This window comes from Electrophorus electricus, chromosome 9 (assembly GCF_013358815.1).
Source record: "Electrophorus electricus isolate fEleEle1 chromosome 9, fEleEle1.pri, whole genome shotgun sequence".
NCBI classification, from domain to species: Eukaryota; Metazoa; Chordata; class Actinopteri; order Gymnotiformes; family Gymnotidae; genus Electrophorus; species Electrophorus electricus.
The window spans coordinates 18,297,089-18,314,885 of record NC_049543.1 but is presented as its reverse complement, the minus strand read 5'-3'; the positions used below and the strand labels follow the sequence as shown (position 1 = coordinate 18,314,885).

General features: G+C 39.0%; 1 protein-coding gene and 1 pseudogene across 1 annotated transcript in view; both read left to right on the top strand.

Annotated features, from left to right (window-relative positions):
* Positions 1 to 11,873, top strand: part of LOC113590658 — a 33,825-nt pseudogene extending 21,952 nt beyond the window's left edge.
* Positions 11,874 to 15,465: 3,592 nt separating this feature from the next.
* The window catches only part of LOC113590662 (canalicular multispecific organic anion transporter 1-like), a 34,269-nt gene continuing 31,937 nt past the window's right edge, over positions 15,466 to 17,797 (top strand). The window contains 6 exon segments of the mRNA XM_035529713.1: positions 15,466 to 15,475; positions 15,643 to 15,703; positions 16,539 to 16,712; positions 17,012 to 17,155; positions 17,437 to 17,577; positions 17,660 to 17,782. Coding sequence (XP_035385606.1) covers positions 15,662 to 15,703; positions 16,539 to 16,712; positions 17,012 to 17,155; positions 17,437 to 17,577; positions 17,660 to 17,782 — 624 coding nt within the window. The 5' untranslated portion in view covers positions 15,466 to 15,475; positions 15,643 to 15,661.

The window sequence follows — 17,797 nt, the reverse complement described above, 5'->3', positions numbered from 1 at the left end:
TATTTATTAAACAATACAAAAAATGCATGGCCTTTTTTACTTTATTTAATTAATGCTTTCTTTTTTTGACAGATAAGTAATGATGTATCTTTTGCTGATGGCTGATATTTTATTCTGTTCTAGTCTACTCTCCTTGTTCAAAACAATATTTGCTGTATTGGTACTGAACTGTATTACTGCATAGTTCAGATAGGTATTTCTGATATTTTCTCATATTTTCATACTGAGTCTCAGTAATAAATGGCTTTTCTCTTGATCAACAAGATAAGTGACGTGAAGTATGTCTACTCGTTTGTCACATAAACCAACAATACTAACTGATCATCATTGGAGGGCTTCCGAGATCACAATACAGCTACCACTGGAAGTTAAATAAATAGTAATTGTCAATCATAGATCGCTTTTTTATTGTTTTTCTTGCTGGGCCCTACCTATAGGACATGTTCACTGTGGATGAGCTGATCCCCACAGGGTTGCGCATGTTGATCCTCAAACTGCTCGAGCTGATTGCCACTTTGTTCATTATCTGCCTTGCTATCCCTCTTTTCACTGTGGCAGTGATTCCTATTATTGTGATCTACCACTTTGTGGAGGTAAACCACTGTTGTAATCATGTAGCTACATGGGCAGATGGGATCTTACATGAATATTCTTAGTCTGAGATGCATGATGACTGTGGGCAAGCTTTTCAGACCAGTAAATAAGTAAACATTTGCTATTATTTAAATACTTCTATAATGCCATTATTTAAACACTGCAATTATTCTATTTGTTATTTATTGAATTTTAGAGGTTCTACTTGGCCACATCCTGGCAACTGAGGCGGCTGGACTCCGTTTCCCACTCTCCCATCTACTCCCGCTTTGGAGAAACTGTTTTGGGCCTCTCCGTCATCTGGGCCTATGGGCACCAGAAACGCTTCCTGGACAACAACAACCTCAAGTGTAACTGCCAGCTGATTGTCTCCAACAGGTCTGTCATAAGTTGCTTCCATTAGAACAATGAAATTATGAGTTGCAGTTATATGCATTACAGGAGGCCTTCACTCAATGATACTACATTGCTAATAATAAATAAAACCAGTCAGGGGCCAGTTACTATTATGCTAATGTAACGTCTGCTGGCCCAAGTGCTGCAGGGCATGAGGCAGGACGCACAGACCTCCTCAACGGTGCAAGACATTTATTAACATTAAACATAGATGACAAAGGTGGCACTCACATACAACATCTATGGTGAACACGAACATTTGAGGTCTAACACATACGCATGAAATGGTGATAACACAAACAGACATTACGGCTACAGCGTTGTGTACATATATTGACAGTTACACAAAGTAGTGACAATGACCGAGGGTGCACACGCTGACAGGGATGTAAATAGACAGACAAACATTCAACAGTAAACCCTGTGCAAGAACTAATCATCAGTTATTCTATAAGTTATTCTCGTTTGTTATCTTGAAATGTTAGATGAAACATAGAAGCTTGAAGCACTGACTGCCTACAGGTAACTCTAAACACACTGGTCAGGATGACCTCACAGCTGGAGACCCATATTGTCGCTGTGGAGAGAGTGAAGGAGTACACAGAGATCCCAAATGAGGTAGATGTTTAAATTATGTAGTGTTAACAAATTAACACAAACATTGGCAAAAGTGAACACTGGCCTATTACTGTAAGGGTTGGCAATAGGCCGAGGCCCCCTCCGGACACCAGGGGGAGGCCTCGAGTCAGGCACACTACCAGTCATGCTTGATGCCCAACAGCTGGGCTAGGTGTATAATGCCCAGTGATCCAGTCACTCAGTGTTGGGTCTTTGCTAAAGTTTTGAGCCAAGCTTCTAGCTGGTAACTCTGGGTATTGAGGTCTGTGAGCCCTTGTGCTACACCTCTCTTCTGCTCTTTGAAGGTGCCTGTGTTTTTACATGTCCCTTCCCTTCTCTAGTTTTCCCTCTAACTTTAGCCACTAAAGTTCCTCCCTGTTTTCTAGTTTTGTTTGGGAAGTTTTAGAGTTTGGTTTTCCCCAGTGCATCGGGGCTGCCATTCTTCCTGTAGCATCCTTTGGTTTCCCTTTTTCCACGCTCGGTGTGGTGTTTAGTTTTTCCTTCCATTTTGTCGTCCTCCATTTCTTTGAAGCTTGATATGCGCTGAGGTCATTTTTTGGGTGCTGCAGTCTAGTGGGAGCTTATTTGCCTCATAACAAAGTGGCTGGGGTTTGACTCCCAACTGTTGTTTTTTTAACTCCTCTTGTTTTACCTGTTCTGAGATCTAACTGTTTTGCACACAGGCCTACCCTCATTAAAGCATTGTAGCTCACCCAGCAGAGTTTCCATGTCATCACCTATCTGTGCTGGGTTTGAGCACAATTACAGTGCTTGCTTGTCTGTTTTGTATTCTTTGTGAAAGTTAGTTACATCACAAGATAAATTTATTTACAGATGATGAATACAAATTCAGTTTCCTTCTTTTGAGGAGGGGTTAAGTGGGTTATTTAAACTAGTAGAGATCATGTGCTGCCAAAAATCCTTAACTTATATGCAAGAAGTAGATTTTAACTCTACATGCATCTACAATTTCCACATGCAACTTTAAATCTACATTTAAAGTTAATCATCTTTCATTTGATGCTGTAATCTTTAAAATGTCAACTACAGCAACTGCTTATAGCCATTGCTGAATCAATTTGGCCACTTCAGTATGGTCTCTCTGTTACAGTTTTATTATGTGATTGATTATTGTGAGATTTTGGTCCATAAGATTATCTGATTTGGGAAAGTGATACTTTTTGCACAAGCTTGTTTCTGTCTTTTGTAGTATTCAAATCTGAAGACCTCATTGGGTATATCATAGCAGCACACCAAATTCAAGCTGGAAACCAGTACCTGCATATAGATTACCATGGTGAAGTCTGTGGTGTTAACAATGCCACAAGTCCTAAACATTTTCTTGTTCTTGCAATTTGAGTTAATTTCCCTGCAACCTGAATTCATTAGGCTCAGTGGATCACAGAGAAACGTCCTCCAGATGACTGGCCCACCATGGGGAGAGTACGCTTTGAGGAATACAAGGTCCGTTACCGGCCAGAGCTGGAACTGGTTCTCCACGGGATAACCTGTGACATTGAGAGCAGCGAGAAGGTACACAATTCTTGGCCTGCTACAAATATGATGTCATTAAATCATAATCCCAACCTGTGGTTTGAAACTGCAGTACCTGTCTCTGAGTGTGATGTGATGTGTTATCACACAGCTGGGAATATACTGCCAGAAGAAGTAAAAAGTAGGCTGGGGCCAATGTGTTTGTATCTAGAAAGAAAATGACATGCAATCTTATCTGAGAAGAAAAATGTGCAATTACAGACATTCGTGTTTTATGTCTTATACATGACTTTATTAATTCAGAATTAGGAATGGTGTTACTACTCAGTCGTGTTTTGCAGATCAGCAGTGGGTCACATCAGAGCAGGAAAGTCCAGCCTGACCAACTAAATATTTTAGCTCTAAAAGAATAAGAGAGAATAGAATTGCTTGGATAGAACTGTCCAAAATTTCCAGTAGCAGAAATAGATTGAGACTAAACCCTGTCAAAACTGTCCATAGTCAGAACTACATTTGATTCATTGCAATTTTTATTATTATATCTCTTTGCTGCAGCCCTACATATATGTTCAGTTCATAACTGTTTTCTTTTGAAGACCTGTCTGTTGTAGCTAACCTAATCTAACCTAGATCAGATTAGATTGTGGTGGATTTCTAATTTGCAGATCGGCATTGTGGGTCGCACAGGAGCGGGCAAGTCCAGCCTGACCAACTGTCTGTTCCGCATCATCGAGGCGGTTGAGGGACGAATCCTCATAGATGGAGCGGACATTGCCAGCCTGGGCCTCCATGACCTCAGGAGTAGACTGACCATCATTCCTCAGGTGATTCTTTGATGTTCATCCTAACTCCTGCTCTCCTTTAACTTAATTATTGCCTAAGTATCTGCAGTACAAAACCTTTTCAGACTTTTGGGTTGATATATCCTTTACACAGAAGAAAACATCATGACCAGAATCAACACTAACCATAATTCAACAAAAAACGCAATATAATTTAGCTATAAAGCCTCTATAAATAATAGTTCTGATTTCTGCATCTCTAGGTCCACAAGCAGATCATTTTCTTTCAGACTTTAGACATCATATTGTAAGATGCACTAAATATGACGTATGTAGACTTTCAGTCTAAAAATGTATTATTATGTATTATCTGAATGTGTTAAAATGTTTAATTCCAGCAGTATGACATTTGTGACTTATAGAAAATGTTATCATATCTGAATATTTCCTTTCTGCTTTATGTTTGAATTTTCTTTTTGAAAACATGATAGAGTTTGTAGGTAAAAATGGTAAACATGTGACTGGAAGATTAAAAACATTTAATCTGCTGGATATTTTTCCTTTCTGTCAAGAGATTCAATAACCATATACTGAACGTCTCACTTAAAATATAATTTACTGTCTTTACTGTCAACAGTTGGTACCCAGAGGATAATGTGGCTCCCTTTTGAGTCCGGGCCTCTCTCTGAGTTCTTTTTCCCTTGTCTCTATTGTACTTTTATCACTCATTATTCAAATCTACAAAGCTGGTTGGTTACAATGTCTACTCCAAACAAGCACTGTTTTAAACAAATTTCAATTGTATTCTACTGAACTGAATAATTTTGTGGGACCCGGTGCTGCTCTCTAGGACTCTCCGCATAAATTTGGACCCATTTGAGAAGTTTAGTGATGAAAAGATCTGGAAAGTTTTGGAACTGGCTCAGCTGAAGGACTACGTAGGGAGTCTGGCAGCAGGGCTGCATCACGAGGTGTTGGGGGGGGGGGGGGGATCTTAGGTTGGTTTGTCCTGCTCCTTAATCTCATTGGTTATCTGTAACTGTGACCTCATTCACAGTTAAATACTTGCCGCCATATTGACCATGCTGTTACTGTATTAAATCAAATAATTCTGATTTGAACATGTTTATGTGAGTATTCTGGCTGTAAATAGAATACAAAATTATTGTCATCCTTAACTACAACTTTGTAACACTTCAGTTCTAAAAACATTCTGGTTAATGCTTTATTCTAAGTAGCTATGGGATAAGATTATGTCTATAAAAGCCTTAAAACAAAGCATGATTACATTTACGACATTTTATCTGACACTTTTATCCAAAGCAACTTATAATTATGACTGAGTACAACTTGAGCAATTGAGGATAAAGGGCCTTGCTCAGGGGCCCAACAGTGGCAAATTGGCAGTGGTGGGGCTTGAACCGTCCAATTACAAGTCAAGTACCTTAATAACTGTAAAAATCCCAATCCCCTTATGAAGCATAAATGTTTGCTTAAGCATCAATTCACAGGGCATCATGGGAGAACAATTTGAATACCTGAGTGCAACATTTCCTTTTGATTCATGCCCTTCTCTGTTGCTCCCAAAACAGGACAGGGATTAGGGTTGTTTTAAGGGAAAAATAATAGTAATTACTCAGTAATTTCTCTGATCAAAATAGGTAGTGTATTTGTGTTCATAACATGCTCACAAGCTTAGCACGGGTTAATATTAAACAAATTATATGCAAAAAAAAATTATTCATGTATTTGCTTTCCTGGTCTTGGGAACATGGAAATAATACTAATATATTTGCTGGAAAGCTATTATCTAATTTAAACAGCAAGGCTAAACATCTGTTTGAACCACTATTATTCCTGCAGGTTGTAAGAAATCATATTCAACTGGCTGAGAACTGGTTGAGTAGAATATGATAGCCAATGCACAGTGTATAAAGTGTGTAAAGCACAACATACACTGGGCCAAACAGACAAAGACAGAAACAAACATAGGGCCTTCAATACACAAAGTAATAAGGATGGAAACTGGGGAAAGGCTAACGAATGATTGAGAAACAGGAGGGGAGAGGCGATAAGGTGAAATGCACACACACACACACACACACACACACACACACACACACACACACAGCTAGAATGTGACACATACACAAAAGCAATGTGTCAAGAGGCTACGTGGGTTTGCGGGGAGGAATAGAGGAAGGGACTGTGACAATACCTTCTCTGGACACATCTTCAGTTAAGTGGTGTGTATTCTCTGAATACACTGAGGTGCTAAGAAATTCTGTTGGATGCCAATTTTAAAAGACAAATAGATAAAAAGTATTGTAAGCTGAATCCATTATGTAATAATCAATGATAACATACATGGTTAAACCTACATCATTAGTCTCAATGAGGAATTAAAGGTTACATATGTGAAGGGGCCTGATGCTTCATGCATAAAAAAATCAGTTGAAGTGAAAAGCAAGCCTAGAGGGGGTGAGAAATTGCATTAAAGTATAACCTTGAGTACAAAAAATGAGTTCATGTTGCCTTTGAAATGATAAATTTCCCTATAAATTACCAAATGTAATGTGACTTTAGCTGTAAGTTGAAAAGTGAAGAAATGCAGAAGATATCAATCCATGAGCAAGCATTTGTCTAGGTTTATCCTGAATTTCTTTTTCTGATGCAGCAGTAAGCCTGTAAGGAAATGGTTTATGATTCCATTTATTTACTGTTGCATGCAATTAAATAATAAATATTTGGATGATATAAAAGTAATTATTCGATTATGTGAATCTAATTATGAGAATTGATAAGAAAAGCTTTTTGATTATATGAGTTTAGTTTGGTAAACAGTTCGGTCTAATTTACAAAAGTCACATGTGCAGTTAAAGGGAATATCAGGGCCAGCTGTGAGAATAAATTGGTTAACAATCATTTTTAAGTTGGGACAACTGTGTCTAATGAAGTGAGTAACTTTGGCCCTCACATGATTGACATCATCTATGGAGGGGCTGGTCCATTTTTGGCTTTGTAAGCAAAAGCCAAGTTTTTAAATCTGATGCAGGCAGCTACTGGAAGCTAGTGACGGGAGCACGGCAGTGGAGTGACGTGTGAACTTCGTGCTGCTGCATTCTTGACAAATTGTAAAGGTCTGATGGCTCTTATAGGAAGACCAGCAAGTAGAGAGTTGCAGTAGTCTATCTTTGAAATTACAAGAGACTACACAAGTACCTGGGCAGCTTCCTGCAAGAGAAAGGGCCAAATCCTTTGTATGTTACAAAGGAAAAATCTGTAAGACCAGGTCAGATTTGAAACATGAGCTGAGAACAATGACTGGTTGTTATGCCAAGGCTATGAGCAGCTTCAGATGATGATACCAGGGAGTTCTCAAAGGAAACTATGAGGTCATGGTAAGGGATGGGAGTACTTGGGATGTACAGAAGCTCCGTTTTACTGGGATTGAGCTACAAGTGGTGGGCTGTCATCCATGTTGCAATGTCAGTCAAGCATGCTGAGATACATCTGGAGACCTGTATGTCAGAGGGAGGAAAATAAAGAAATAATTTCGTGTCATCAGCATAGAAGTTGTAGGAGAAACCATGAGAAGAAACCATGAGAAGACATTAACAAGAGAATGAGTATACAAAGAAGAGAAATTCGAAGAGAGGAGGGTCTAAAACTGAGCTCTGTGGAACACTGGTGGAGAGTCCACATGGTTTGGATGTGCATCCTCTCCATGTTACCTAATAGGACTGAAACTATTTCCATGCAGAGCCAGTCACACCAAGGTTGGTGAGGACAGAGAGGAGAATATTGTGGTTTACTGTGTCAAAGGTTGCCAAAAGGTCCAGAAGAATCAAGACAGATGAGTTTGGCAGCTTTAACAGCATGAAATGCTATGAAGGTTGATTCAGAGAAAAAAAAAAATCCCATTAATGGCTCTCCTACAGAAATGTCTCCTAAAATCAGACCACAAATAAAAAAATTTCTATTGCTGTTTAGTTCAAACTTAGCTTGTCTTAGTCTGTCTATGTATAGGAACAATGTTTAATTATTTCAGGTTGATAATGCCACTGGCCAAAACTGGAATTTATGAGAGTGCCTTGTGAATCCAACACTTCTGCATCAGCACCATCATTGTAAGAAACAGTCATGAACTCCAGGAACCACGCTCATCCCAGCACTGCCACGCCTACCTCTTCTCACTGACATCTCCAATCTGGTTTGCCAAAGTACTAATTACACACCTGATGACTATTCTCTCCATTACTACCCTTCCATGTACGCATTTGTCTTCCTGGTTTCTGAATCCTGCCTTTTACAGACCTCGTCTCCTTGACACCTTCTGGACTCTGCCTCATGTTTTCAACCTCAGACCAACCTGACCACGATTACCCACCTAACTCTTCTTACCTTGCTTAGAAAGCTCCAAGCCCTACCACATCTCCTTATGATTCCTACCTGCCCCATAAATGAAATAAAACCTATAGCAGTTGGATCCTCTCCCTCGTGTGTGTGCCTTTATTACAGAAACATGAATAAAGCTTGCTATGCTTCCGAAAGGAATTTTATAGGTGTGCTATTTTTGTAGGCTGTGCATAAATTAATTAAAAAAGTTATTAAAATTTTGTGATCACTTAGATTCCATTTACATATGGACATTAGCAGTCTTAGTTGATAACTGTTATTCTAAAAATTTACAAAGGGGGGAAAGTTAGAGGATAACTTTAGTGTTCTTCAGGGCACTGTAAAGTTTCTAAATGTGAGTGTCCACCAGGCAGCATGGGTTAGAGGTAGTTGTTAAAGTAGTATATCACATGTACTGTCCTTTCTAGTGTGGATCAGAGGCAGCTGCTCTGCCTGGCCAGAGCTCTGCTGTGCAAGTCAAGGATCCTGATCCTGGATGAGGCCACAGCTGCCGTGGACCTGGAGACGGACGGCTTGATCCAGGGCACCATCCGGCGTGAGTTTGCCCACTGCACTGTGCTCACTATTGCCCACTGTCTCCACACCATCCTAGACAGCTCACGGTGAGTAGGGAGTGGTTGGAGTTTAAATCTAAAATGGACTATTATTTCTCTGTTCTTTGTATATACAAAGTACAGATATAATAGTCCATTTTAGATTTACATATATATATATGTATATATATATATATATATATATATATATATATATATATATATATATATATATATATATATAAAATCTATCTTTTAATGGTTAAACACATCATTGTCAAGTTAATGGTTTTTAAAGTGGACAATATATATATATTATTTGTTACAATACATTATTTATTAGGTGAGAGCTTCTAAAACACCATTGGTCCTCTTTTATTTCTGATGGAAGTACATCTTGTGCTAACCCTGTTGCCTAGTTACTCACTCATAACACTGCACTGTTGGTTGATTTTAAAATAAGCTTCTCTTAAGAACATAATATGTTGAAATGAAGAGTTTTAAATATTCTCTGTTGCTAACCCTTCCTTTTCTCTTCACAGGATGATGGTCCTAGATGGTGGTAAAATAGCAGAGTTTGATTCTCCATCCACACTTTTACAAAGGCAGAACCACCTCTTTGCTCTGGCAAAAGATGCCGGGATCTGCACAACTGAAATTACTATGCTGTGAGCTTCTCATTCTGCTTCCATCCAGGGCATTCTCTGACTAGAATGAATCAGTTCTTACCCAAATGTGCTTTTTTGTGTTAATTGCTTTTATAGGTGTGCTTTTCTTTTTCATCATATCACAGGGGGGATAGTTATCTACTGATTCAATGAATGTAACTGTAGGCTTGGTGCACTAAAACATGCTGTTTTTGCTGTACATGCGTCTACTGCTGATTTCAATCCTCACACTCAGCCTTCAGCACAAAGCTTTACTCTGGAACTCTGGCTGCTATGCCAGGGACTTTTGTTTTTTCCTCTCCATGCAGGTGGTTGGTCAGAAAGACTTTGTAGGAAGTCTAAACTTTCTGTTCATGAGTAAGCTTATAAGCAGCACCTATCTGCTTACAGAGATGCTTCGCACACTGCTAAAATCAACCTATTTGTCCAGCCTCATAATAATACAAACTCCCATAATCTTTTCTCTTTACCAAGCTATTTAAACCCCCTGACAGCACTGTAACTACTCCTGCTCACTCTAACCATAACATTACGTCTGTTCTCCAACATCACCACTGTAAAAAACTGCATTCTCACCTACAAGGTTACCTCTAAGTAACCTCGCTCCTTCATACCTGTCTGATCTTTTTCTTCCTTACAAACCTACTTGCACTCTCAGCTCTTCCTCAGATGGGCTGCTTACTGTTCCTTCCTCCAACCTGCACAGCTATGGGGAACATGCTTTTTCTGGGCTCCTTGACTCTGGAACTTTCTTCTTCCTCTGATCCAACACACTTTCTCTCTATTCAAATCTAACCTTAAAGAATATCCTTTTTCCTTTGCCTATACTATTTCTCAAACCTAAATTCTTTCTTCAGCTTTTACTCATGTTCTGGAAGTGCTTTTCTTTTGTACTCACTATTTTAAGCGTCTTTGGGTCCTTGAAATGCGCTATATAAATACAGCGTATTGTTATTATTACTATTGCATCAGTTTGTCGAGATATGACACAAGACAAAATATTCTCAATATAGGTTAAATTATTTAACTGTTAGTACAATATATTCTGCCATAGACTTGTACACCGGGTGAGTGGAGACAGGCACAACAAGGACTTTCAAGATACTGTGCACCTCTCCGTAGTCCTTATCTAGGGCACTTTTTTTTGTTTGTTTTATTAGTGTGTTATTTGTTAGTTACTGTCTATATAGTGAGTTACTGTCTGTGCTTATTTCGTTCCTCACCAGCAAAGCAGCTGGTTGGGAAAATCAGTGAAGAGAGCAGCACAGTGAGGCTTAGCAGCAGAGCCTGTCTGGTCCCCATAAAGAGAGATGATAGTAGAGACAACACACATTTGGCTTCCATGCTCCAGTTGTGAGGGCATCTGGAAATTATACCCTGCACAGCTGCGAGTGGTCACCTGGCATTATCACTGGACAGTGGCCATCACCACAACATAGCTGTGTTTAGCGCTGGTGTGAAAAGTGCTACAGGTACTAGTTGATCTACTGCTAGAGACGCATAATGACTAAATCACATTGACCACAGCCCTCCAGCCATATCTAAAGCAGGTGCCAGCGATGGTATCGGTCAGACAGCTGCTTTTGGAGAGAGGCTGCAGGCAGATCGGATAAGTGTACTGGCCACAGTGTGGAAGGCTGCACAGGAAATCTAGTGGTACATGAATGCCCTGCTGCCTGAAGAGCTGATGTGGAATCTGCAGCTTATGGCACAGGTTAGCCTCCATGTGTCAGTATTCATCCATTGCACATTTAATTAGATTTTTTTTGTTTTTTTTTAGCATTTTAGTTACTTTATTTAACGACAAAGCATGGGGAGTAGCAAAGGTGGATGAGAGAAGAACTGCTGCAGCTGTAGTCTCCCACAATAACACCAGACTTCATCCAGGGAGCCCTGAGGAACTATGGCACCATCTCCATGCTGCCTAAAGCTTGCCATATGTTGGCCTGAAGAGAGAGGACACGGCTATGAGGGAGGACAGGGAGCACCTACCATTGAGGGGGTGATAACATAACAGCCTTCATACCAGCCAGGATGCTGTTCAGGCAGGGGTGTCAGCTGCGAAGAGACAGAAATGTGACATACATACATGCATTTCAGGTACTTTGCAGGGGCTGTGTGGGGGCAGAGAGGGGCATGGCGATGACTCCCAGGATTCCAAGCACCTCTCTATAGTCCTTATCTAGTTTTAAATTAATGTTTAATGTTGTCCTTTATAGTTGAATGTTGTGTATGTCACATTTCAAGTGTAATCATGTCATTATTTAGTTTTACCTGTGTGTTAGTAGTGTCAATGGCTTTGTGCTGTGTTTAGTGTTTTGTTTTCCTCACCTGTTACCCCCATTAGCTGGTTCACTTCAAGCTCTGCTGTGTATGAGCCTTGTTAAAGATTTTGTGGTTTGCAATAAATAACTTGTTCCCCAAGCAGAAATGTCTTTTGACTTTTCTTCCACAGCAGTGCTACAATATTGTTATAAAATAAACATGAAAAGTTCAACCAGTTCATTGAGTTTTATATAACATTTATAGCATTTGACATATACTTTTATCCAAAGCAACTTACATAAATGTTGTGACTGTTATCTTAAACACCTAAACACGTGGCCCAGCTTCAATAACATACTATTATTGTGTACATGCACTTCATAACCTTTGCCCTTTTATATTGGATTATACTGTATGTAGTTTATCATAGTTTAAAGTATATTGATATTTCTAGTACAGTTTAACTTTTTAAAAAAGTCCATTACTTAAAATATTTTGGCAAAAACTATGTAGTATCTGTTCATGACAACAGGTTTCTGACTCTGCTTGTCTCATGATTGTCATTTGCCCTTGCTCTTATAATTGTATTGATCCACAATGTTACTGTTCAGCCAGTACACAGCAGAATGTTCACATGCTAGCTGAGATTACTGAACAGCTTCACTTTTCCATAACAAGAATCCAAATCCTTATGTTCTCATATGCCTCATATGCCAGCATAGGGACAAGCCAGTAAATTGCAATGTAACAGTATACCATTTGTCTTTGATTCTTTAGTGACTCACAGGTCATGTAATATTACCAGGTCTGATGTAATGATTAAACGCAAACATTGTTAGTGGGCAGAAGGTTACCTCTGCTGTCATCGATCCTCCGCACTTGTTATCTTGTGAAAGCATATAAATAATAAGCAAAAAAAAAGAAAATAAGAACATTGAGATATATTTAAAGCTGCTTAATAGCACAGGAGGTGTTTTTGCTCCAAAATAAAATGTGGTAATCACCACAGTAAATTCTTCTATGCTTCTTTTTCTTTTTTCCCCCTCTCCAAGTAATTCTACACAGCCACAATTTGTGCTGATAGTGTTGCTTGAAGTTCTACACAGCCTATGCAAATATGGATAGTGTCACAATCAGTCCCTTCCATGTTCCATATTTTCCTTGTCATGTGTTTAGTTCTGTTCCATAGTTTCGTTTTGTGATTGCGTACACTTGTCCCTCGATTCGAGTTCATGTATTTAAACCCTGTTGTGTGCCTTGGTCGTGGCTGTTCATTGTTTTGTTGTTTCATGGTTTCATTGTTGACTGTTTGAATGTGTTATGGTTGTTTCTTTGTACTCCGTGCCTATGTGTGTATCTTAGCCTTTGTGTTTCCTAGCCCTGAGATTTCCTTGGTGTCCCTTAGTTATAGCCTGCTTTCCCTTGTGCCTTCATGTGTTTGTTTTGTTTAATCATGTTTCCCCATGCTCTCCGTGTCTGCTCTATGACCCAGGACCGTATAAACGGCTCTGATTTTGGATTTGCATAATAAATCTCGCTCCTCTCAGCACGTGTCTGCCTCCTTACCACTCAACATTACAGATACATGTAACTATGTTTTAAAGTGCCTGGAGCCATTGTCAAACGATATCAAGATATCAGTTCTTAAATTGATAATTAAATGTTTTAATTCTAAAATTCTAAATTTTTAACAAAATAATGTTAATTAATGAGACAGCTAAGCACTGTAAGTTCATCTGGTCAAGAGCGTCTGCTAAATTCTGTAAATATAAATGTAATGTTATTTGCATTTGTGTTTTATTGTATTATTGTTTAGTTGTCATCATATTTTATTTTAAAATAATGATTTACTGCTCAAATATCTCATGTGGCTGTACATGTATTTATGAGCTATATCATACATTGTGTGAATGTGGTGGATGCACATGAGGGCCACAAAGATCTCTGGAGGTAGTGTGTGCTCAACATGTTAGTACATCTTAGTACCGCCTGACAGGATGTTTGTGAGCAGAGACATGAGAATCATCAGAAAGAGGGGGGCTGATGTTGATATTGATCAGATCAGCACTGTCTATCCCAGTAGCACTTTACACACCTGTTCTAGCTGTCTGCTACAGAGGTGCACTACTCCCTGTTTGATCTTATTGTGATATTCTGAACAAGTGGGAAGGGGATTTGCTTTGACACCTAGCAGAAATATTATTTAACAGGATGTAAATCCACATACTATATGATAAAAATTGAATGACTTGCATACTAAAAGGCAAAGGGCCATATTGGCCACAAAAGGCAATATTTTTAAAGCTGAGATACCAAAAGAACAAACACTGTACAGTATATAGTACAAACATTGTGCTAAAGTGCAGAGTGCACACAATGAGATTTAAGACACAAAGAAACACTCTCAGTGGTTCACTATAATATGTGAAGCGTTGACCCACTACATGCATATATTAAAAAGAAAAAAAAAATTAACAGAAGCAACAGAAGGTTTTTAATGATAACAGCTAATGTAAGGATGACAAATGTGAAGTTTCATTAAGACCCAATGGATATGCAGTTTTTAAATTTATAAAAATGACTTCATCACTGTGTGTTTATCCTCCTGACAGTGCCTTGCTACAGGAGATTAAGGATCCTTCCTTTAGACAGAGCTTCAGTAATGCGTGTTCTTAATGGATAGTTTTTCTAATGTAATGGTATGCAGATTTGGACAAATACTGTTGATGAAGTGTTGTCACTGTTGTCTTCAGTGGCGTAGGGCAAATTTCTGGGGCCCCACTGCAAAAGGCAGGTTGAAGACCCTGTGTTTTAATTTTAATTTTAATTTTTAAATGTATGATGTCCTTGAGGGGGGTGGGGGGGGGGGTGTTGCTCAAGACACCCCTGCGATGCATGTCCTGCATGCCCTTCCCCTACACCAAGAGTTGTCTTATAACACCTAACCATGTGATCCCACTTTAAAAATATCACTACTATGAGCATCCACTTCATAAACTTTATCACTGGCTTGTTTCCATGAATATTTTATAGCAGCACTGTGTTTGAAATGCCACTTGGAGTCTCAGTTTTAGAACTTGGTTCAGAGTCAACACGTAGAGATTTATTTATTTATTTGCAAGAAACCTTGATTTTTTTGATGGACCTTTTAAAAATCTCCTTTATTCTTTTATGCTCTGAAGGCAAATTCCTTCACAATCATTGGACATGACTTGCATGTGGAAGGATCAGCCCCCTGTGAAGCAGGAGGCAGCAGGAAATGTGTATTGTTATGTTTGGGTAATGAGAGAGGGCCCCCTCCCAAAACCATGACTGTTGGCCTGCTTTGCTGTAAACATGGCAAGAGGAAATAAATTACAAGCACTCTCTGCCCCTCTCTCTATTCTACTCTCTTTTTATCTCTTCCTCTCTTCCCTCCCCCTTCCTCACATGCTTGCACGCAAGCATGTTTCAGTACTTTAAACCATTAAGCTACAAAGGCAAAGCATGACGCATGGGATTCTGTTCCCCAGACCAAGATAGTAAGAAATTTACCTCCATGTTTTCTCATCAGGACTGGAGCAGAAGTTTCTCCAGAATGTTGGTTTGGAGTTTAGACCAGGGACTAATCCTTTTTGTGCTATTTTATAACTGCCAGTAAGAAATTCTGCAAGGCTTCCTGCACTTGTTGAAAAGACAGAGATCACCCAGCAGACTGAAAACTATAGTTAAGTATTAACCGGTTTGAAGTCATCCAGGTCCGTACCCTTAAGAGGTTTCCCGAGGAGTTATTCTTCCTGACCTTTATGACAGATTGTGGGAATTAGGACCAGAGATCACTGTAGGTTCGTTCTCATGCCAGCGAGTATCTTCCCTATATGTACTTTTATTCAGAGGTGAACCAACGGGAAAGATGTCCCATGCTCTAGATGAATATTGCGGGTCAACGTTTTGGGTAGGTTTTGAAACCATACCACTTCTGTAGAGTGAGAACTAACCTTGAAATAACATAGACATACTTTGATGTTTCATTAACTAATGTTCTGCAAATAAGAAAAAGGTTGGCTGTTTGAAACATGATCATTTTCATTGTCGTTTTACAGCATATCAAGGTTACAGAGTTCATTGTAATTAAACGCCTGAAAAGATGAGATGCCAATGTGATCATTAAATACAGAAGTTTTAGTTTGGAACCAATTAATACATACAAACTATTGATACAGTCTACATCTTTTAATCTATGCTTCAACATATACACATGAAGAAGCATTTCATACATATAAAATACATACATAAACATATGTATATATTTTGAACATAAACTGGTTTCACTTCCTATGCTTAAGAAGCACTTTGCTAGCATAATGAAGGACCTCTGTCCAAAAGATCCTTTCTTTTAAATACAAAAATTCATTTAAATATATTCTATTTATTTATTTTTAAATCCACAGAAAAGTGAATAAGTCATTACAGAGTAAAAAAAACTACTGAATAATCTCTTTCTTAAGTGTTTCATTTTCCCATGTTTGTTGGATCCATGCTGTGTTAGTAATCATGACATGGCATTTTTTTCTGTACTACTCTACCTTTGGACTGTGGGTAGTATGATATGATCTCTCAGTGTACCACCTCATTACACTGTGCTGCTGCAGAAGTTATATTTTTATATAATATTGTAGGATAGATATTCAGAGCAATTAAGACTGTAATTAGGTGCCTAGCCAGAAATGTTTCTGCATCATGTTCTTTAACATTTCAGGCCTAATTAGAGGGGTTTTTGGACATTTTAGAATGCCTCTTTTTTGGACCGTCCGGATCCGGATTTGCCGGTGTGTGTGGAGAGAACAGTGCTGGTCTGGGTTCCACTGGGCTTTCTGTGGCTCTGCTCACCCTGGCACTTAACCACTCTCTTCAGGAAAAAGCCTCCCAAAACCCCTTTCTCCAAACTTTACATTTGCAAGCAGGTACAGCAGTTAGATCGGTCACTTATTTGAATTAATCTGATTGTGTTAATTTTGTTTGCATAATTAGACAGGACAGATGCATTCCCAAGCCAATTAGAATTTGTGAAACCATGTGACCAAATTATTTAGTCAACCAAAAAATGCAAAGCATACACCTCTCTGCACAAATAATTTACCTATCTGTGTTTCATAAAACCAGCAAGCCTCAATCTTAAATTGAATGATCAGGTTTTAATTATATTGCTATCAATTAAGTTTTCCTATGAAATAAACTGACTAGGTCTTCTTTTTCCTCTCAGGTCCTGGCAGGGCTTTTGTTCCTTACAGCCATAGCTGGACTTTTGTTCACGCTTGCTGAAGATTATGGGCCATCAAGTAACTCATCAGCTAAGAAAATTCCTGCAGTGCTTTATGCTAATCCTGTGCTGTTTGCAACCTCTTGGGTAAACCAATAACCAGTCATGGCTAACTTCTCCAAATCCAGAGATTAGTGATAGAAACAGCAAAGTTATTTTATTTTCAAAACCATGATGACCCTTGGTATTAATCCACACAGGTCGCTATAAGAGCTTGTATTGAGTTGAGGCCCTGATTTTTCTCCATTTTCTGAATTTTTTCGTATTTTGTAAAGACCAGGTTCAGATTTGAAAAGGTGTCAATTTCGAACCCACTATATATTTTGACTGCCTAGTGTCAGTTGGCTATGCTTGCATTCTGTCTATAGGTGCTAGTGCTGTTGCTCCAGGAGGCTGTGAGACGCAGGGAACGAGCTGTTGACTCCGGAAGCCTCTTTCTCTTCTGGATGCTGAAAGTTATATGTGAGATCTTCCCTTTCCAGACAATGCTGAGAGAGGCAATACAGCAGGTACTGATGCTCAGCACACTGTGGTACATCTCTAATGACTGTGCTGTGTGTTTAAGTTGAAACCTTGTGTCCTTCTTCTTAGGAAGAGATATCAGATCTGCCAAGGTTCTGTCTCTTCTACATAACCTACGGGCTGCAGGTGGTTGCTTTGGTCTTGTCAGCCATAGCGGATGTTCCACTTGGTCTCAATAAGGTGGTCAAAAAGGTAATAATAATAATA